At 49.9% G+C, this 18,205-nt stretch overlaps 3 protein-coding genes across 13 annotated transcripts in view; 1 reads left to right on the plus strand and 2 right to left on the minus strand.

The window, feature by feature from the left end:
- CA9 (carbonic anhydrase 9) overlaps positions 1-6,734 on the minus strand; it is an 18,685-nt gene extending 11,951 nt beyond the window's left edge. For both annotated transcript variants that reach the window (XM_017857749.1, XM_017857748.1), the window contains exon 1: positions 6,510-6,734. The gene's annotated coding sequence lies outside the window, so the exon portion shown is untranslated. The remainder of the gene's footprint in view (positions 1-6,509) is intronic.
- Positions 6,735-7,751: 1,017 nt separating this feature from the next.
- On the plus strand, positions 7,752-12,290 carry ARHGEF39 (Rho guanine nucleotide exchange factor 39). Of its 7 annotated transcripts, none has more exons than XM_017857752.1 (9): positions 7,752-8,000; positions 8,212-8,306; positions 8,587-8,707; positions 8,954-9,072; positions 9,686-9,756; positions 10,004-10,132; positions 10,339-10,568; positions 10,813-10,901; positions 11,079-12,290. In XM_017857752.1, the coding sequence occupies exons 1-9, from the start codon at positions 7,863-7,865 to the stop codon at positions 11,092-11,094; spliced, it is 1,008 nt and encodes a 335-aa protein (XP_017713241.1). In that variant the 5' UTR covers positions 7,752-7,862; the 3' UTR covers positions 11,095-12,290. The 7 variants fall into 7 exon arrangements, with proteins under 7 accessions (XP_017713241.1, XP_017713239.1, XP_017713240.1 ...); XM_017857750.1 differs by having other exon boundaries at positions 10,736-10,901; positions 11,079-11,662; XM_017857751.1 differs by having other exon boundaries at positions 10,736-10,901; positions 11,082-11,662.
- CCDC107 (coiled-coil domain containing 107) lies at positions 11,868-14,770 on the minus strand. Of its 4 annotated transcripts, none has more exons than XM_017857760.1 (6): positions 14,557-14,770; positions 14,311-14,462; positions 12,593-12,653; positions 12,406-12,496; positions 12,231-12,307; positions 11,868-12,113 (listed from the first exon to the last, which is right to left on the minus strand). In XM_017857760.1, the coding sequence occupies exons 1-6, from the start codon at positions 14,660-14,662 to the stop codon at positions 11,890-11,892; spliced, it is 711 nt and encodes a 236-aa protein (XP_017713249.1). In that variant the 5' UTR covers positions 14,663-14,770; the 3' UTR covers positions 11,868-11,889. The 4 variants fall into 4 exon arrangements, with proteins under 4 accessions (XP_017713249.1, XP_017713248.1, XP_017713247.1 ...); XM_017857759.1 differs by having other exon boundaries at positions 12,216-12,307; XM_017857758.1 differs by having other exon boundaries at positions 12,195-12,307.
- Between the last annotated feature and the right edge of the window lie 3,435 nt (positions 14,771-18,205).

Genomic DNA, 18,205 nt, shown 5'->3' on the forward strand with positions numbered 1-18,205 from the left:
CCGGGTGACACACCCAGAACACATCTCAAAAAAAAATAAAATAAAATAAAATAAAATAAAATAAAATAAAATAAAATAAAATTTATTTTAGAGATGGGATCTCACTATGTTGCCCAGGCTGGAGGGCAGTGCCTATTTATAGGTGTGACCCTGCTACTGGAGTTTTGACCTGCTCCAATTCCACCTGGGTCAGTTCAACTATCCTTAGGCAATCAGGTTGATGCACAACTTAGTGCAGACACCTGACTGGTATACTACACTACAGCCCAGAACTCCTGGGATCAAGTGATCCTCCTGCCTCAGCCTCCCAAGTAGCTGGAACTACAGGCACGTGCCATCACCCCTGGCTAGTCTGCCCTTTTAACAATTTATTAAGCCTCCTCTAGTCCTCCAGGTGCTGTTCTAGGCCCTACATATGCAGCATTGAATAGAGAACAGCTCTACTGTTTTGTAGCTCACATTCTAGTAAGGCTCCATTGGCTTCAATAAACCACAAGAGAATAAGGCCATTTCAGGTCCATCTAGGGCTAATATTCAGTAGGTACACACCAATATGGTTGAGTAGGTTAATTAAATATATTAAGATATTTCTAATCCTGTTGGCATATAGCCATGGTCCCTAGCTCCAGGGTGCCCCTGCTACCCTAGCTCTTCCTTAGGGAGCCTCTAGACCTCCTGATCCCTTATCTAAAGAGGTATTGCCTGGCATAACAGAGTCCCCAGGAGCCCACTTGAGTGCCTCAGCCACCTTCAACTCTGATGGGTCAGTGCTTGTGCACTTGCTGCTGTGTTGCAAATAGTTTTACTGGCTGGGTGTGGTGACTTATGCCTCTAATACCAGCACTTTGGGAGGCCAAGGCAGGCAGATCACATGAGGTCAGGAGTTCAAGACCAGCCTGGCCAAAATGGCGAAACCCCATCTCTACTAAAAATACAAAAATTAGCTGGGCATGGTGGCAGGCACCTGTAATGTCAGCTACTCAGGAGGCTGAGGCAGGAGAATCACTTGAACCTGGGAGGTGGAGTTTGCAGGGAGCCGAGATCGCACCACTGCAATCCAGCCTGGTGGACAGAGTGAGACTCTGTCTCAAAATAAAAATAAAAAAGAAAATAATTTTTTAAAAAATCCTGGCTAACACAGTGAAACCCCGTGTCTACTGAAAATACAAAAAAAAAAAAAAAAAAAAAAAAAAAAAAAAATTAGCTGGGTGTGGTGGCGGGCACCTGTAGTCCCAGCTACTTGGGTGGCTGAGGCAGGAGAATGGTGTGAACCCGGGAGGCGGAGCTTGCAGTGAGCCGAGATCGCACCACTGCACTGCAACCTGGATGACAAAGGGAGACTCTATCTCAAAAAAAAAAAAAAAAAGTTTTACTGTTCTCCCTGTCTAATCCCTTCTATTCTTTGAGACTCAGATGAAAGGCCACCTCCTTCAGGAAACTCCTTAACCAACCCTCTACCATTAGACTAGAAAAGATCCCTGTCATCTTTGAGCCAACCCAGTTCTTTACCTGCCTTCAATAATAACCTTGTCCACCATCTAACTCATATAAGGGTGATTTATGACATTTTATCTGCTCTAACGGCCTTCAGCTCCATAAGGGCAGGGCTCAGTACTTGATTGAGTCAGTCTTTTATTCAACAGCCATTATTGAGCATTTTCTGTTTGTAGATTACCTTGCCAGGTGCTTGAGAAATACCAAATTGACTAAGATATAGTCTCTGCCCTCAAGGAGCTCATTGTCAATGACCTGTGCATGTCAAACCACAGCTATCCCATAAACAGGACATAACTTTTTACATTATTATTGTTTTTGAGACAAGGTCTTACTCTGTCACCCAGACTGGAGTACAGTGGAGTCATCATAGCTCACTGCAGGCTCAATCTCCCAGGCTCAAGTGATCCCCCCACCTCAGCCTCCTGAGTAGCTAGGACCACAGGCACAAGCCACCACCCCTGGCTAATTTTTTAATTTGTTTTGCAGAGACGGGGTTTTGCTATATTGCCCAGGTTGGTCTTGAACTCTTGACCTCAAGTGATCCTCTGACCTCAAGTGATCCTCCCACCTCAGCCTCCAAAAGGTTGGGATTATAGGCGTAAGCCGCCATGCCTGGCCTCACACCACATTTTTGTGGCACTCCAAATCATCTGTGTGGTCAGATGACTGTCATATTGTACACCAAAATATATATGGCTGAATAACAGTTGTCCTCCAAATGGTCATCCTCAGATGTAATCAGCCTAAGATTCTAGGGTGCCATTTCTGGAGCCAAATTCAGAGCTCTCCATGGCAGTGTGGTCCAGGGTACACTCTGAATGGCCAGCTGATTGTCTTGGTCAGCTCTGTCTTTAGCTTGGACCTTGCTTGGCCCCTGACACATGTAAGTACATGGTAATATCTGAATTGGACAGGCCTATACAAGACAGAATGTGGTAAAGACTAATCCAGCTCTCTGTTACAGCTCACTCATTTTCCAAATGCGATTCCCTATGGCTCCGTTTCTCTCCTTGTCTCTGTCGTCTCTGATCTGAGTGGAGAATGTGGACTCTGATCCTGGATCATGCTGGGAGCCTGCCAAACCCTCAAACAGGTTTGAGTTATTGTTTCCTGAGTCTCCCCAGGTTGGGACAGAGTGTACTCAGGACTGACTGACGAGGGCACCCCACACCTTGATCAGGACCTCTCTGATCCAGGTTATTATAGGCCAAGTGTTTGTTCATGAGGGTTTGTGTTTTCAAACACTGAAGGGTCATGTTACCAAAACATGTCTCTGCCTATCTCAGCATGGCAGAGGAGGAAACTATTCACTGGTTGGGTAGAAGGGAAAATGCTCCCTCTCCCAAGTCATGGCTTGGGGGCAAAGACTGATCAAATTCCTTATAGAACCTTGAGGCTGACTTGTAGTTCTGGCCACCTCCCCATCTTTATTCATTTCCAAGGGCTGCTGTAACAAATTACCACCAACTGGGTGGCTTAAAACAACAGAAATGGATTTTCTCACAGTTGTGGAGGCCAGAAGTCTGAAATCAAGGTTTTGGCAGGGCTGGACTCTCTCTGAAGGCTCTGGGAAAGAATCCTTCCTTGCCTTTTCTTTTTTTTTTTTTTTTTTTTGAGACGGAGTCTCGCTTTGTCGCCCAGGCTGGAGTGCTGTGGGCAGATCTCAGCTTACTGCAAGCTCCGCCTTCCGGGTTCACGCCATTCTTCTGGCTCAGCCTCCCGAGTAGCTGGGACTATAGGCGCCCGCCACCTCGCCCGGCTAATTTTCATATTTTTTAGTAGAGACAGGGTTTCACCGTGTTAGCCAGGATGGTCTCGATCTCCTGACCTCGTGATCCGCCCGTCTCGGCCTCCCAAAGTGCTGGGATTACAGGCTTGAGCCACCGCACCCGGCCAACCTTTTCTAACTTCTGGCGTCTCCAGGCATTCCTTGACTTGTAGCTGCATTACTCTATGTCTGCCTCCAACTTCGCATGGCCTTCTCTTGCCCCTGTGTCTCCACTGGGTGTTTCTCACTGAGACACTTGTCATTGTATTTAGGGCCCACCAACATAATCCAGAATGATCTCATCTCAAGATCCTTAACTATTGGGAGGCCGAGGTGGACAGATCACGAGGTCAGGAGGTCGAGACCATCCTGGCTAACACGGTGAAACCCCGTCTCTACTAAAAATACAAAAAATTAGCTGGGCGTGGTGGTGGGCACCTGTAGTCCCAGCTACTTGGGAGTCTGAGGGAGGAGAATGGCACGAACCCGGAATGTGGAGCTTGCAGTGAGCCGAGATTGCGCCACTGCACTCCAGCCTGGGCGACAGAGTGACTCCGTCTCAAAAAAAAAGAAAAAGATCCTTTACTAATTATATCTGCAAAGACACTTTTTCCAAACAAGGTCACATATGCAGGTCTTGGGGATTAGGACATAGATGTGTCTTTATGGGGCCACCATTTAGTCCACCATCAGTACAGCGGAACTGAAGTGGATGCACAGGATGGGAAGGGATGAGTTCATATTGAAGACTCTCATGCTTTTGCCCTTATCCTGCTCCTTATCTTTGCAAGGCAGTGCCATCCACTCCCATGGCTCCTATAAATTGATGACACCCAAGTATTCCCAGTCTAGACTCTCTCCCCATGTCAGACCCATAACCATCTGCCTAATAGACAAGACCCAAGACATCTCCACTTGGATGTCCCACAAGTATTTCAAGTTTAACAGGCCCCAGGTTGAATTTGTCTTCCCCACAAACCTTCTCTTCGTTCTCCTTCAGTGAATAGCACGACCCTCCGCCTAGAAGCCAGAAACCTGGTACCATCTCTACTTTCTTTCTTTTTTTTTTTTTTTTGAGACAGAGTCTGGCTCAGTCACCCAGGCTGGAGTGCAGTGGCCGGATCTCGGCTCACTGCAAGCTCCGCCTCCCAGGTTTACGCCATTCTCCTGCCTCAGCCTCCCGAGTAGCTGGGACTACAGGGGCCCGCCACCTCGCCCAGCTAGTTTTTGCGTTTTTTAGTAGAGACGGGGTTTCACCGCGTTAGCCAGGATGGTCTCGATCTCCTGACCTCGTGATCCACCCGTCTCAGCCTCCCAAAGTGCTGGGATTACAGGCTTGAGCCACCTCGCCCGGCACCATCTCTACTTTCATCTTTTCCTTCACCCTAGCATTCAGTAACCATGCCCTATAGATTCTACCTTCTAAATTTTTCATCCACATTTTTCATCTTTGCTCACACTTACGTCAGCTTTTACCTGGATGACTGCAACTGCCTCCTGATAGGTCTTGCTGAGTGAGTCCAGCTAACCAGAGTGATGTTTCTAAAATGGCACATCTCATGATCTCACTCCCTGTTTAAGGCCTTTCAATGGTTTCCCATTGCTCTTAGGATAAGGTTCACAGTAACTGACGTGGCCTTCAGCGGGCCACCATTGCCCTGGTTTCCATGGCGGGCTTGTGACCTAGGGGGGTCCAATCAGTGAAGCTCTCTGTCTGAAGTATTTGATGGCTAAGGGAACCAACTCTGTGGACAACACATAAAGAAGCACACAGTCATTGTAACTGTGGGCAGCCATCTTGTATCCACAATGGAAGCCAGCCTTAAGATGAAGGTAAAACCATGGAAGGCACGGTGGAGTGGTGGAAAGAGGTCCTTGGTAACATGATTGAGCTGCTGGATTAGGCCAACACTAGGGCCCACCTGCTTCTGGACTTTTCAGTTGCATGAGTTAATAAATTATCTTAATGTTTAGCCACTTTGAATTTATTATTACTTATATCACAATTTTACTGATATAAATTCCTTCTAAGTTTGGCCTCTGTCTACCTCTCCAGTCTCCTTTGTCATCACTCTCTCCCTCGCAGTCTATGCTCTCATCTTACAGAACGTCTAGCAGTTCCTTAAATTCATCATTTGCTTGTATATGTGTGTGTCCAGGCCTTTGTCTGTGCTGTTTGACTCTTTTTTCCACTTCCCCTGCTGCCAGCGCCCAGCTCTGCCTAGCCAGGTTTTATTCATCCTTCAGGTCATCAGTTCACATATCACTTCCTTTGAGAAGCCTTCCCTGACTCCTACACTAGGATCAGTCCCCTCACTACATGATTGTGTAGAAGCCTACATGTCCCTTGTAATGTTTCCTCATTTTATGGTGACTCCTTACTGTATCTGCCATGCTGGAGTGTAAGCTCCTTATGGGCAGGAGTCATATTTCTCTTGTCCACCATTTCATCTTCATGCCTAGCACAGGACCTGGCACATGATTGGCATTTCATTTTTTTTTTTTTTCTGAGATGGAGTTTCGCTCTTGTTACTCAGGCTGGAGTGCAATGGCACAATCTCAGCTCACTGCAACCTCTGCCTCCCGGGTTCAAGAGATTCTCCTGCCTCGGCCTCCCAAGTAGCTGGGATTACAGGCATGTGCCACCATGCCTGGTTAATTTTGTATTTTTAGTAGAGACGGAGTTTCACCATGTTGGTCAGGCTGGTCTCCGACAACACATAAAGAAGCACACAGTCATTGTAACTGTAACTACTGACCTCAGGTGATCTGCCTACCTCGGCCTCCCAAAGTGCTGGGATTACAGGCGTGAAGCACCATACTCAGCCTAATTTTGTTGAATGACTGATGATTGTTGTTCAAAGCATCCCTAGGGCTTCTCCAGCATCCATCAGATTGAAAGCAAAATTTGAGGATAAAGAATAAAGGGGTTACTGACTACCCTCTGAACCTCCTCCTGTTGGCCCCTCCTATCTTTGGCTGTGGGAGAAGAGTTTAGCAGCTGTTCCAGGTAGAGTGTGGTATGCCTGACTTGCTCTGTGGGAGACTTGGTCCCCAGGGAATTAGTTGTCGCCAACTGTTTTCAGTGTGTCCTCTTGGCTTTGCCCTCTTCCCCAACTGATGCTTACAGGAGGCTCTATTCTTCACCCCTCCCACCCACCCAAAGCACTAACACACACTGGCAGCATTCACAAACATACCCATCACCAACTGCACCCCAGGTGTTGTGGTCTACTCTCATTACCTGGGCTCACAGTGACACCAATTACCACGGGATTATCTCTCCTCTTCTATGTTCGAGCTCTTAGTGTGTGGACTGTCCCACATTCACTTGAGACAGTGTAAGCAGTACTCTACCTATTTGGTATCACTACCAGTTTCCTTGGGACATGAGCCCAAGGTACAGTCTGATCCAAACTCTCCCCTTCCTTCAACCAAGCGCTTCAAGTTATTCCTCCCTGGTCTAAGCCCAGCATTATTTCTTTCTTAGAATTCTTAGAATGTCAGAGCTGGTGGGGAGGTGGTGGGGACCTCAGAACCTTGACAATCCCCTGGTTCTTGGCTTGGGGTCCAGATTCCTAGGAGACCCAAACAGTAGGGAGGGGGCCTAAAGTTTCTGACTTTTTTTTTTATAACATTTTTTTTTTCTAACTACAAAGTAATGCATGCTTAATGTAGAAAACTTGGGAAAGGCAGAAGTATAAGGGAATTTAAAAAATCGCCCTGTCTGTCCCATTCATCCCTTTAGCTTCAGTGATCCAGTGCCTGGCACAGATACAGATTAGGTACTTAATACACATTTGTTAAACAAATTATCTTCAATTCCATTACTCAGAGATAAAAACCACAGCTAACTTTTTTTTTTTCTTTTTTTTTTTGTAGAGATGAAGTCTCGAACTCCTGGGCTCAGGCGATGCTCCCGCCTCTGCCTCCCAAAGTGCTGGAATTACAGGTGTGAGCTCTCGTGCCGGCCACACAGTTAGCTTTTGCTTGTTTCGCCTTCAAACATTTTATATGTATTTTATACAAAGGGGATTATATTATACACCTTTGTAGCCTGCTTTTTTCCTCTCAGCAATATACTCACTATGTGTGTTTTCCCATATTAATAGCTTCTTCACAACACCATTTTTAATACTTTCATATCATTCCTTCAGATGGCTATACCTTTTCCTAGCCAATTCTGGGAACAACCGACCCCCTGGCATTCGGCATGGGCCCAGGACAGAATGTGTACTGTAATGATCGCGCCCCACCCCCCATCCCAATTCTCCAGATAGGACACTAAGTTCCTGCCAGCATCTGCAGCCCGTCTCCTGACTGAAAGTTCAGGCTGCTGCTCCAACATAGTGCCACTCAGAGGAGGGCCCCACAGCTGCCCCACCCCGCCCTGCCCCTGCCGGCGCCGCGCACCTAAGGCGCCGCCCTGGCGGTGGGGCAAGACGAAAGAGACCCTGCGCGGTCCGGCCGGCCGCCGCGCATGCTCCTTCCTGCGTGCTGCCCTCCCCGGCCCCGCCTCCGCGGCTCCCGCCCTAGAGCGGTTGGGATTTGAATCTGCCGCGGGCTGCAGCCGGAAGTGTCGAACCCCTAGCCAGGCATGGAGATCCACTACCCCGGTGTGCGGTCCCCGGTGCAAGAGCAGCGTGCCCGCTGGGAGCGGAAACGCGCTTGCACCGCCCAGGAGCTGCTAGAGACTGAGCGGCGCTACCAAGAACAGCTGGGGCTGGTGACCACGGTGCGGTACCTGGCACACACTCCCATTATGGAACAGGGACCCCAGGGGGTGGGAGGGTCTCTGCGAGGTCGGTAACCCGGAATAGGGTGGTCTTGGACTATCCCTCTGCATGTAGGGAGCCTGGGCAGACTTCTGCGGTTTCTGGGGGAGCTTGGCGTTAGTTAGCCTCCTCTTCCTCCAGGCTAGGAACCCATATTCTCTCCTTCCGCAGTACTTTTTGGGGATCCTGAAAGCCAAGGGGACCCTGCGACCACCTGAGCTCCAGGCCCTGTTTGGCTCCTGGGAGCTCATCTGCGGCGCCAGCCAGTAAGTGGAAGGGGCACAGGGAGAGGAAAGGAGGGAGAGTCCTGGCCTGTGGCCGTGCACAGAGCTTGGAGTCAGAGACTCATGTTGTATCAGGTTCTATTTTGAATCCACCAGTTACCTCACCTGTGACCTTGGCCCAGTGCCTTTAGCATGCCCTTGTTCTCCATCTGTACAATGGGGTAATAGCACTACTATTAGTGCTATTAATTTTCATGAAAACTAAATGAGGTGGTGCTTGAGTGGCTCTATAGCTGCCCTTTTGCTGTCCTCGCCCACACAGGGAGCTGCTTCCCTACCTGGAAGGAGGATGCTGGGGCCAAGGGCTGGAGGGCTTCTGCCGCCACTTGGAGCTCTATAACCAATTTGCTGCCAACTCAGAGAGATCCCAGACCACCCTGCAGGTAACCCGGAGATTACCTCAAATCTTGCCCCTTACTTTTCCCCTTCATCTGGAGACCCAAACGTTATACATTTCCTGCATTTATAGAGCCCTCTGGGTGCTCAGCTCTGTGGTAAGTTCCCTGTAGGGAGACAGGGTTTCTCTTAGGAGCGCACAGCTTACTGAAGGCTGGGAATGTGGATACAGATGAATGCAATATAAGGAGTGGCTTGTCTCCCTGCTTCCAATCCTTTCTCCCTCACTCCAGGAGCAGCTAAAGAAAAATAAAGGTTTCCGGAGGTTTGTGCGGCTTCAGGAAAGCCGCCCTGAGTTTGGGGGCCTTCAGCTCCAGGACCTACTCCCTCTGCCTCTGCAGCGGCTCCAGCAGTGAGTGAACTTCCCTTGATTCCAGCCGCCTCTCTCTTTGAGATTGTATGACTGCGGCCCTCAGCTTTGTGGGATGTCTTGGGGTCGATCCCAAAGCCCTGCCTCGACCCTGAGCCAAATTGCTTCTAAAAACCTTTTGCAAGAGTAAATGTGAACCCATTGGAGTACTGAGAGTCTGCAGCCTGAGGCTCTCAGCGGGAACTGTGGAACTTTACATTGGGAGCCTCTACTAGGGCCTGAGGCACGGTGTCTGGAAAAGTTTCAGATGAGGGGCTGGCCTGGCTTAGAATTTCTGTCTCTGGGTTAAGCCTGAGTTAAGGGCTATAGTCAGGCTGTCTGTAGCATCCTCCTTGGGTTGATAAACTTTCATCTTCCAGTCTGGCCTCCTGAACTATGGCTAGTCTGCCACTAACTCTTCAGTGCGGGATGGAAGAGGGCTGTGTGGTGTGAGCCCTGGTTCTGAGTCCTACATGAAAGAAGGGGATACAGTAGCCAAAAGCAGATCTTTCCTGGCCTTGCAATTGAAGTATGGGTAGAGGGTGATCTGCACATCAGGCAGGGGGAATTTTGCCTGGCTGTGCTTCCCCTCAGACTTCCCACTGTTGAATTCCAGGTATGAGAATCTCGTCATTGCTTTGGCTGAAAACACAGGTCCCAACAGCCCTGACCATCAACAGCTCACACGTAGGTTCTTGCTCCTCTGCAACGCAGGCTGGAGGCTTCCTTTCCTGTATCCCTTTCTGACTCTGACCTCCAACAATGTCTGGTATGACCCTATCTTCCAGTGACATGTATACAGTGTCCCTACTGCTCTGCCTTTTCTTCAAGAAGTCAGACCCTGACCCTGATCCCCTCCAGAATAGCCTCTTTCACAACCATGCCACCCAAAGTCAGTTATATGGGGAGTAAGGTGTGGGAGATGTTATTCCAGGGGCTGCCCGACTGATAAGTGAGACTGCCCAGAGAGTCCACACTATTGGTCAGAAACAGAAGAATGACCAGCACCTTCGGCGTGTCCAGGCTCTGCTCAGTGGACGCCAGGCAAAGGGGCTGACCTCAGGTAGCCTTCCTACTTCCCCCTCAAACCTCAACTGCCCCGTCTTTTATTTTTATCTAACTCTCCAAACGCCAACCAGCTGCTCTTTTCTTACTCACCCTTCTTCCTGTATTGACCCAGCACATAACCCCTGTTTTCTCAGCTTCCCTTTCCTCTTATTCCCATGGATCCTGAAGCTGCACTAGAATAACAGCGCTTCCATCCCCCAGGGCGCTGGTTCCTACGCCAGGGCTGGCTGTTGGTGGTGCCTCCCCATGGGGAGCCTCGGCCCCGCATGTTCTTCCTCTTCACTGATGTGCTCCTCATGGCCAAGCCTCGACCTCCACTGCACCTGCTGCAGAGTGGCACCTTTGCCTGCAAGGCCCTCTACCCCATGGCCCAGTGTCAACTCAGCAGGGTCTTTGGCCACTCAGGAGGCCCTTGTGGTGGGCTGCTCAGTGTAAGTAATAGGTGGGAACCCTAGACCCAAAATATATCTCAGATGCTTATGGGCTGGTTTATCTCCCTGGTCTGGGTCCCTTTTCATAGGAACAGCGCCATCTACATTGAGAGAGGATAGCTGGGGCTCAGGCTTTATACCTAGTAATTGTCTCATCCCTGAATTAGCTCCATGGAAACAGCAAGGGCTTCAGCTTTAGCCTGGACCTTTCTGAGCCATGCGCTAAGAGGTGGTCTCTCTCTAGCTGTCCTTCCCTCATGAGAAGCTACTGCTTATGTCCACAGACCAGGAGGAGCTGTCACGCTGGTACCACAGTCTGACTTGGGCTATCAGGTAAGTTGTGTCTTCCCCCAGGAAGGGTGCTGTGATGAGGCCCACAAGCAGGAAATAGGCAGTTCCTGTCTCATGCCCTACATTGGTCTGGCACACCCCAGCCACCAACCCCACAGATGATTTTGTCTGAAAAGAGCACTCATGCCAGTGCCTGAACTGACTGTCTTCTCTCCACAGCAGCCAGAAAAACTAGAGGAGTCTTACAGATTCCAGAACTCAGGATACCTCAGGGATAGGTCACAGCCAGGACTACAAAGGAATCTTCTTCAGCACTGAACAAAATAGAACCCTTCATGATTTGACAAAGGTCACTTTGTGTTTGCCTGGACCAAGCTACTCAAGATCACCTGACCAACTCTTAAAAATCACGACCAGGCACAGTGGCTCATGCCTGTAATCCCAGCACTTTGGGAAGCAGAGGTGGGAGGATCATTTGAGCCCGGGAGTTCAAGACCAGCCTGGGCAACAGTGAGTGAGACCCTGTCTCTATTTAAGAAATTTTATTACAAAAGAAGAATCAGGAAACCAAGTCTGACCCAACTGAACCAGCCCCTATCACAGCTGAGGGGATTTGGGACTGATAAGCTCCATGCTGTGTCCATGGCCCATCATTTATCAAGGCTGCAGCTTTGTAAATGTGGCTATTTTTATGTTGTGTATAGTTTCTATCATTTATTTTTCCACTGGATTTGAGTAAAGTTTTTTTCTTTTTGGGGGGAAAGACCCTTCTGTCTCAGTTTTGCTATGAGAAAAGGGATTTTTGGGCCCTGAACATCGGCATGCTGGTGGCCTCAGGAATACAAGGAAAAGAGCTGGAGCTCCCTCTATCTTCTCTGCTGTCACACTGGAAGGCAGCCTCTTTTTGTCCTAATAAGGGCAGCTCTTCAAGAAGGCTCAGTTGTCCTTAGGCACCTAGTATGGGTGTGTACAACCAGCTAGGATGGAAAAACACATAGGAGCGCCCCATCACAAAAACACTTTGTTTTACTCAACCTTCAGCTATCGTCCCTCCTTCCCAGCCAGGGCTGTGACTGGGGCCCTCTGCCACAGTCTGGCTGCACCTTCTCCGTAGCCCCCGTTCCACCTCCCGGGAAGTAGATAGGTTCCATGTCTCTGTGGTCCAGTTTGTGGGCTCCTCCCAGTCCTGACTGTCACCAACCTCCTCCTCGTCCTCCTTTAAACAAAAGTCCTCAGGAAGAGATCTGCTGGTCTCTGTGTGGGGAGAGATCAGGAATGTTCCAGTTTCAGAGACTTTGTCTCCACCTCCAGCAGACTCGCCTCCCAAGCCTTCACCTGGTTCTGAAGCCTCCATACCCTTGTCCGGCTTACTGTCTTGCAGCAGCTCATGGATGGTCCGTAGCTTCATGTTCAGAAGCTCCTGCTGGGCTCCAGCCAGAGTAGTCACACTGAAGAAATGTCCACTCAGTGGCTCCCAACCTATGTCCCCATTCCTCCCTCCTGCCACAAATTCCCCAAAAATTAACAGAATCATTGCTCTCCTCACCGCTCAAAAAGGGGGTCCAGCTGGGCCATCAGGTTGTTCAGGTGCTGCTCTGTCTGGGCCAGCTGTTGTGTCAACTGGGCCAGCTGTTGCTCTGGGGATAAGGCAAAAAAGGGGGGCAGAAGTGGTTACGTATCTTCTGCTGTCCCCTAATCTCCCCCTACCCAGCACAGACTTCTGCTAGACCCACCTGACTGCAGTGGCTGCTGCTTGCTTGCCTCCTCGTGGAGAACCGCAGTTTCATCTTTCCCCTGTTGTGGAAGAAGGAAAGGGCAGTACTGAAGCAACAAGGTTCTGCTCCACCTCAGTCTCCAGAGCCAGCCAGGAGACACTGCAATTTGAGGTGGAGACAGTGACTGGGTTTTTAGCTCAGAGAATAGCAATTCTAGTCTATCTAGCTCCTCACCCAGCACATGAAGCAACATGTCCTATGTCCCACACACGGTCATTCAGTTTGCTGAAAAACACCTCCAGGAATGAGCAACTCTCTCCAGTTTGAATATAGCTCTGGTGGCTGGGTGCGGTGGCTCACACCTGTAATCCCAGCACTTTGGGAGGCCGAGGTGGGTGGATCACCTGAGGTCAGGAGTTTGAGACCAGCCTGGCCAACATGGTGAAACCCCGTCTCTACCCGTCTCTACTAAAAATACAAAAATTAGCCGGCGTGGTGGCAGGTGCCTGTAATCCCAGCTACTTGAGAGGCTGAGGCAGGAGAATCGCTTGAACCTGGGAGCCGGAGGTTGCAGTGAGCTGAGATCCCACTGCTGCACTCCAGCCTGGGTGACACAGGGAGACTCCGTCTCAAAAAACAAAAACAAAAACCCTGGTTGTTAAGACAGTTCATGCATAAAGCCAAAATTTGTCCTTTATGTATCTTCTTTCCATAGTGCTTACTGGAGCCTTCCAAAATAATGTCTCCTCAATGTGACAGCCCCTCACGAATTTGAAGACAATGGTCACACCCTCACCCCCTTTCCTGAGTCTTTTCTGGTTTAGTAACTTCAGTCTTTACAGTCAGTGCTCACTGACAGTGGTTTTCTCTGGTGGTTTACTGAACATGTAGTGCTCTTAAAGCAGTGCCCTGAGGCGAATATAATTCTCCAGGGGCATTCTGATCAACAGGTGAAGCACAGTGCCATGTTCCCAGCACTGATTTGGGAAGTGGCTTGTCACATCCCACAGTGAACTCAGTCAACTGGAATGCCTAAGTCTCTCTCGTAAGAGTTGCTGCTACTTTATGTTTCTTCCAGACTGTACTCAGGTCCAAGAATAGAATTTACTAGTCTGTCCTCAAAGTTCATCTTTAAATTCAGTCATTCATCCTAGCCTGTCACATCTACCTGGGGTCATTATTAGCTATTTCTTCTAGTTTCATGCATCTAAACTGGTTCCATCGGTTCTATTTTATAATGCAACTGCGTAATAGGTTCAGGGCTAAAGGCACAGCAGTGGAAGGTACTACTTTTCAAAATGTACTGTCAACTTACATTTCAGGGCCTCCTTCTCAAGGAGAACATAAGACCACTTCATATCTGGAACTCTAGAAACACGCTGCAGCAATCAACTTCCTGTGCCAAGGTGGCCCCACTCTTGTAGCATGGACACTACTAGCTGGGTTCAAATCCCAGCTCCAGTAGTTGCCAGCGCTGGGTGACCTCGAGCAAGTGACTACTCTTCACTGGATTGTGGGAGAACTAAATGTGATGGTCATTATTTATTTACAATTCACCATACGCTCTTCACATCCGTTACCTCCCTGGATCCTCAACATAACCTCATAATATTGGAAGGCCAACAGACTGTTTGTTTTTATTTTACAGAGAGGGAAGCTGTGTCTTGCTCTTGGTACCCTGGCGCCCCCATGGGAGATTCGGGCTCAGGGCATCCCCACCCCCGGCGGTCCCGCACCTGCAAACACTTGTACAGCACAAAAGCCACGACGGCCGCGGTGTAAAGCGCCCCCAGAGGCAGCGACCCGGCCCGGGCCCGCTCGCGCTGGTCCTTGAGCGGTGGTCGCCGTCGGGGTTCCGTGGCCCCAGAGCCGGGGTGGGCTGCGTTCCCTGCGGAGGGAGGACATAGGGAAATCAGCCGAGCTGGGTGGGGCCTGGGACCCGTGCGCAGGCCCGGCCCTTCTCCAGCAGCCCTCGCTGATACCTGGGTGTGCCCGGAGGTCGGGATTGGCGCGGTCTCCTAGGACCCCGGGCAGCGCAGACACAAGCAGCAGCCCCACCAAACCGAAAAGCGAAACTGGGACCGCCATTGCCGGCCCACGGGTGGAGGGATGAAGCGGGCGATGCCGAAGCGATCCGGCGTTGCCCGGCCGCCCCAATGCGCACGCGCACGCGAGCAGGCCCGCTACGGGACTCCCGGGGAGGCCGCGCCTACTCCTCGTTGGGCGGGGCCAGGCCATATTTGCATAAGATAGTGTCATTCCAGCTTTCCTGCATTTGCTCATTCCTTATCTATTAAGCTATTCTGTTAGCCACAATGCCCCTGGAAACCTATAGTCTTAGAAAGTTACGCCCCAAAACGGTTTGTTTTTCTCTCACGCCACCAACTTTCTCACCCTAATCTAAAAATAAAATTTCTTTTAGGCCTATAAAGTAATACGCTATGACGATGATACCTTAGGTCGTGCTGAAGGCCTGTATCCTAGGCTACAAACGGGGGATCTATGTTCCTCTCTTCCTGCCTAGGGGAAAGTCCCCGGACCGCGGGCAGAGAGTGCCACGTGCATAAGCACGTAGACTATTCCCCATTTTCCACTGTAAAGTCCGCTAAGAAGCGTGTCCCGCTGAGCGGCGTGGTGCGGGGGTCGTCGTCCGTCAGCTCTTCTAGTTACGCAGGCGGTGCGTCTGGGCGCACTAACCACACGGGGCTCATTCTCAGCGCGGCTGATTTTGCCCCTCAGACAGGGTCGCACACTGCAACCTCGACCTCCCCGGGTCGATTCCCTCACCTCAGGTTCCCACGTAACTGTGACCGCGGGTGTGCGCCATCATGGCTGGCTAAACTAATTTTTTTGTAGAGATGGATTTTTCACTTGTTGTCCAGGCTGGTCTCGAACTCCTGGTGTCAAGCGATCAGTCCACCTCGCCCTCCCAAAGTGCTGGGATTACAGGCGTGACACCGCGCTGCTTTTCATGCGTGGGCATCTTTACTGTTGTTGGCCTTGCTATGAAGTGTGCTCATTACTCTTCAAATATGGAGCATTCCTGAAAAAAGGGAATGCCTCCTCTTCTGCCTCCCTCTCCATCTGGCAAACGCTTTAGTAGCCACCATTCATTGTGTAGCTGGTACACAACTTACGGACTCTGCTTGGGCTAGAATCCTGTCTCCTGTACTCAAGAGCGGTGACCTTGGGAAACTTCTGTCTCTCTGTGCCTTCCTTTCCACTCTGAGGAATGAAGATAAGCACTTACTTCAAGAGCTATGATGATTAAATGGAATCACTCAAGCTAAATACTCAGAACTGTGCCTACGTATTAGTGATTTTTTTTTTGAACGGCGGGTCACTCTCTTGTCTAGGCTGGTCTTAAACTCCTGGGCTCAAGGGATCCGCCCGCTTCAGCCTCCGGGGTAGTTGACATTACAGGCACGTGCCACCACGACGGACTCTAGTGATTTTTTTTTTTTTTGAGACGGAGTCTCACTCTGTAACCCAAGCTGGAGTGCACTGGCCAGATCTCAGCTCACTGCAAGCTCCGCCTCCCGGGTTCAGGCCATTCTCCTGCCTCAGCCTCCCCGAGTAGCTGGGACTACAGGCGCCCGCCACCGCGCCCGGCTAGTTTTTTGTATTTTTTAGTAGAGACGGGGTTTCACCGTGTTAGCCAGGATGGTCTCGATCTCCTGACCTTGTGATCCGCCCGCCTCGGCCTCCCAAAGTGCTGGGATTACAGGCTTGAGCCACCGCGCCCGGCGGACTCTAGTGATTTTTTAACCTGAGCGGCTACTACTATAAACCAGACAGTTGAAATTACATTGACTCTCTCCCTGACACGCTGCTGCATTCCCTTTCTGCATAGCTGGGTTCTACACAACCTTCAGGTCTCAGCTCAAGTGTGTTCCATCATTCAGAACCCTTAATTCAACTTCTAATTTATTTTTTAGTGCCACTATTTCACTTTCTTCAATACCACTAGACAAGCAGTCCCCAACCGACCTTTTTGGCATCAGGGACCGGTTTCGTGGAAGACAATTTTCCATGGACGAAGCGGGGTGGAGGGATGGTTTCCAGATGAAACTGTTCCACCTCAGATTATCAATCTTTAGATTCTCACGAGGAGCACGCAACCTAGATCCCTCCCACGCGCAGTTCATAATATGGTTTGTGCACCTATGAGAATCTAATGCCGTGCTCATCTGACAGGAGGCAGAGCTCAGGCGGTAATGATTGCTGGCCTCGCTGCCCACCTCGTGCTATGTGGCCTGGAGCCTAACAGGCCATAGGCTGGTGCAGGCCTGTGGCCGGGGGTTGGAGACCCTTGACCTAGGCTGGTCCTAAATTCCACAAGGGCCAGAGCCACCTCTCTCTTTTCTTTACCATTTTACTTCCAGAACCGAGCACAGCACGTGGCACCTGGCGATAACAGGCACTCAATGAATTGTTGAATGAAATTAATGAATAGTTGAAATGACCCAAAAGGGTAATATAATTAAGCTCTTTCAAAGAATAAGGAAACTGCAATTCAGGAAGGTTAAGTATGTTATTAATCGGTAAGAGGCAGGGTGGAGTTTTCACCAGTTTTCTGCCGCTCTCTATACCTTCTGTTGAACAGCCTTTCCCCATCCTTGTCTTCCATGACTTCACCAGGCAGGCAGGTATTCCTCCTGTTCCACAGTCTCTTAATGTTCTACAGAGCCTTTCATGGCCTCTTAATTGGGATACACTGGGTAGTCTGTCTAGTTAGATCAAGAGCTCCCAGACAGGAAACCATGTTCCATTCATCGCATTTTTATCTCCAGAGCCTGGCATACAAACTGGCAATCAGTACATCATGTGTGTTAAATAAATGAATGAAGCCAAGATCAGTGGCTCATGCCTGTAATCCCAGCACTTTGGGAGGCTGAGGCGGGCAGATCACCTAAGGTCAAGAGTTCGAGACCAGCCTGGCCAACATGGCTAACCCTTGTCTCTATCAAAAATAGAAAAATTAGCCAGGTGTGGTGGCGGGCGCCTGTAGTCCCAGCTATTTGGGAGGCTGAGACAGGAGAATCACTGGAACCTAGGAAGTGGAGGTTGCAGTGAGCCGAGATTGTGCCACTGCATTCCAGCCTGGGCAAACAAGCAAGACACTGCCTCAAAAACAAAACAAAACAAAAACAAAAATTAGCCAGGTGTGGTGGCCAGCACCTGTAATCCCAGCTACTCAGGAGGCTGAGGCATGAGAATAGCTTCAACCTGGGAGGCGGAGGTTGCAGAGAGCAGAGATCGTGCCACTGCACTCCAGCCTCAGTGAAAGAGCAAGACTCCATCTCTAAATAAACAAACAAACAAACAAATAAATAAAATATGGGTGTGTCTTCTTATTTTTCCTGAAAGGAGGGGGAAGGACAGGACAGGGAGAAACCCTCACCAAGGGGAGTTGTCATAGTCTAGTTCAAGGGTCCCCAACACTACTGGTGCATGGCCTGTTAGGAACTGGGCCACACAACAGGTGAGCAGCGGAGGAGCAAGGGTGAGCCACAGAGTATGGAGGGAAGCTTCATTTGTATTTACAGCCACTCTCCATCCTGGCATTACCGCTTGAGCTCCATCTCCTGTCAGATCAGTGCAGCATTAGATTCTCATAGGACCACGAAC

This window comes from Rhinopithecus bieti, unplaced genomic scaffold (genome assembly GCF_001698545.2).
Source record: "Rhinopithecus bieti isolate Rb0 unplaced genomic scaffold, ASM169854v2 scaffold_47691, whole genome shotgun sequence".
In the NCBI taxonomy this organism is placed as follows: Eukaryota; Metazoa; Chordata; class Mammalia; order Primates; family Cercopithecidae; genus Rhinopithecus; species Rhinopithecus bieti.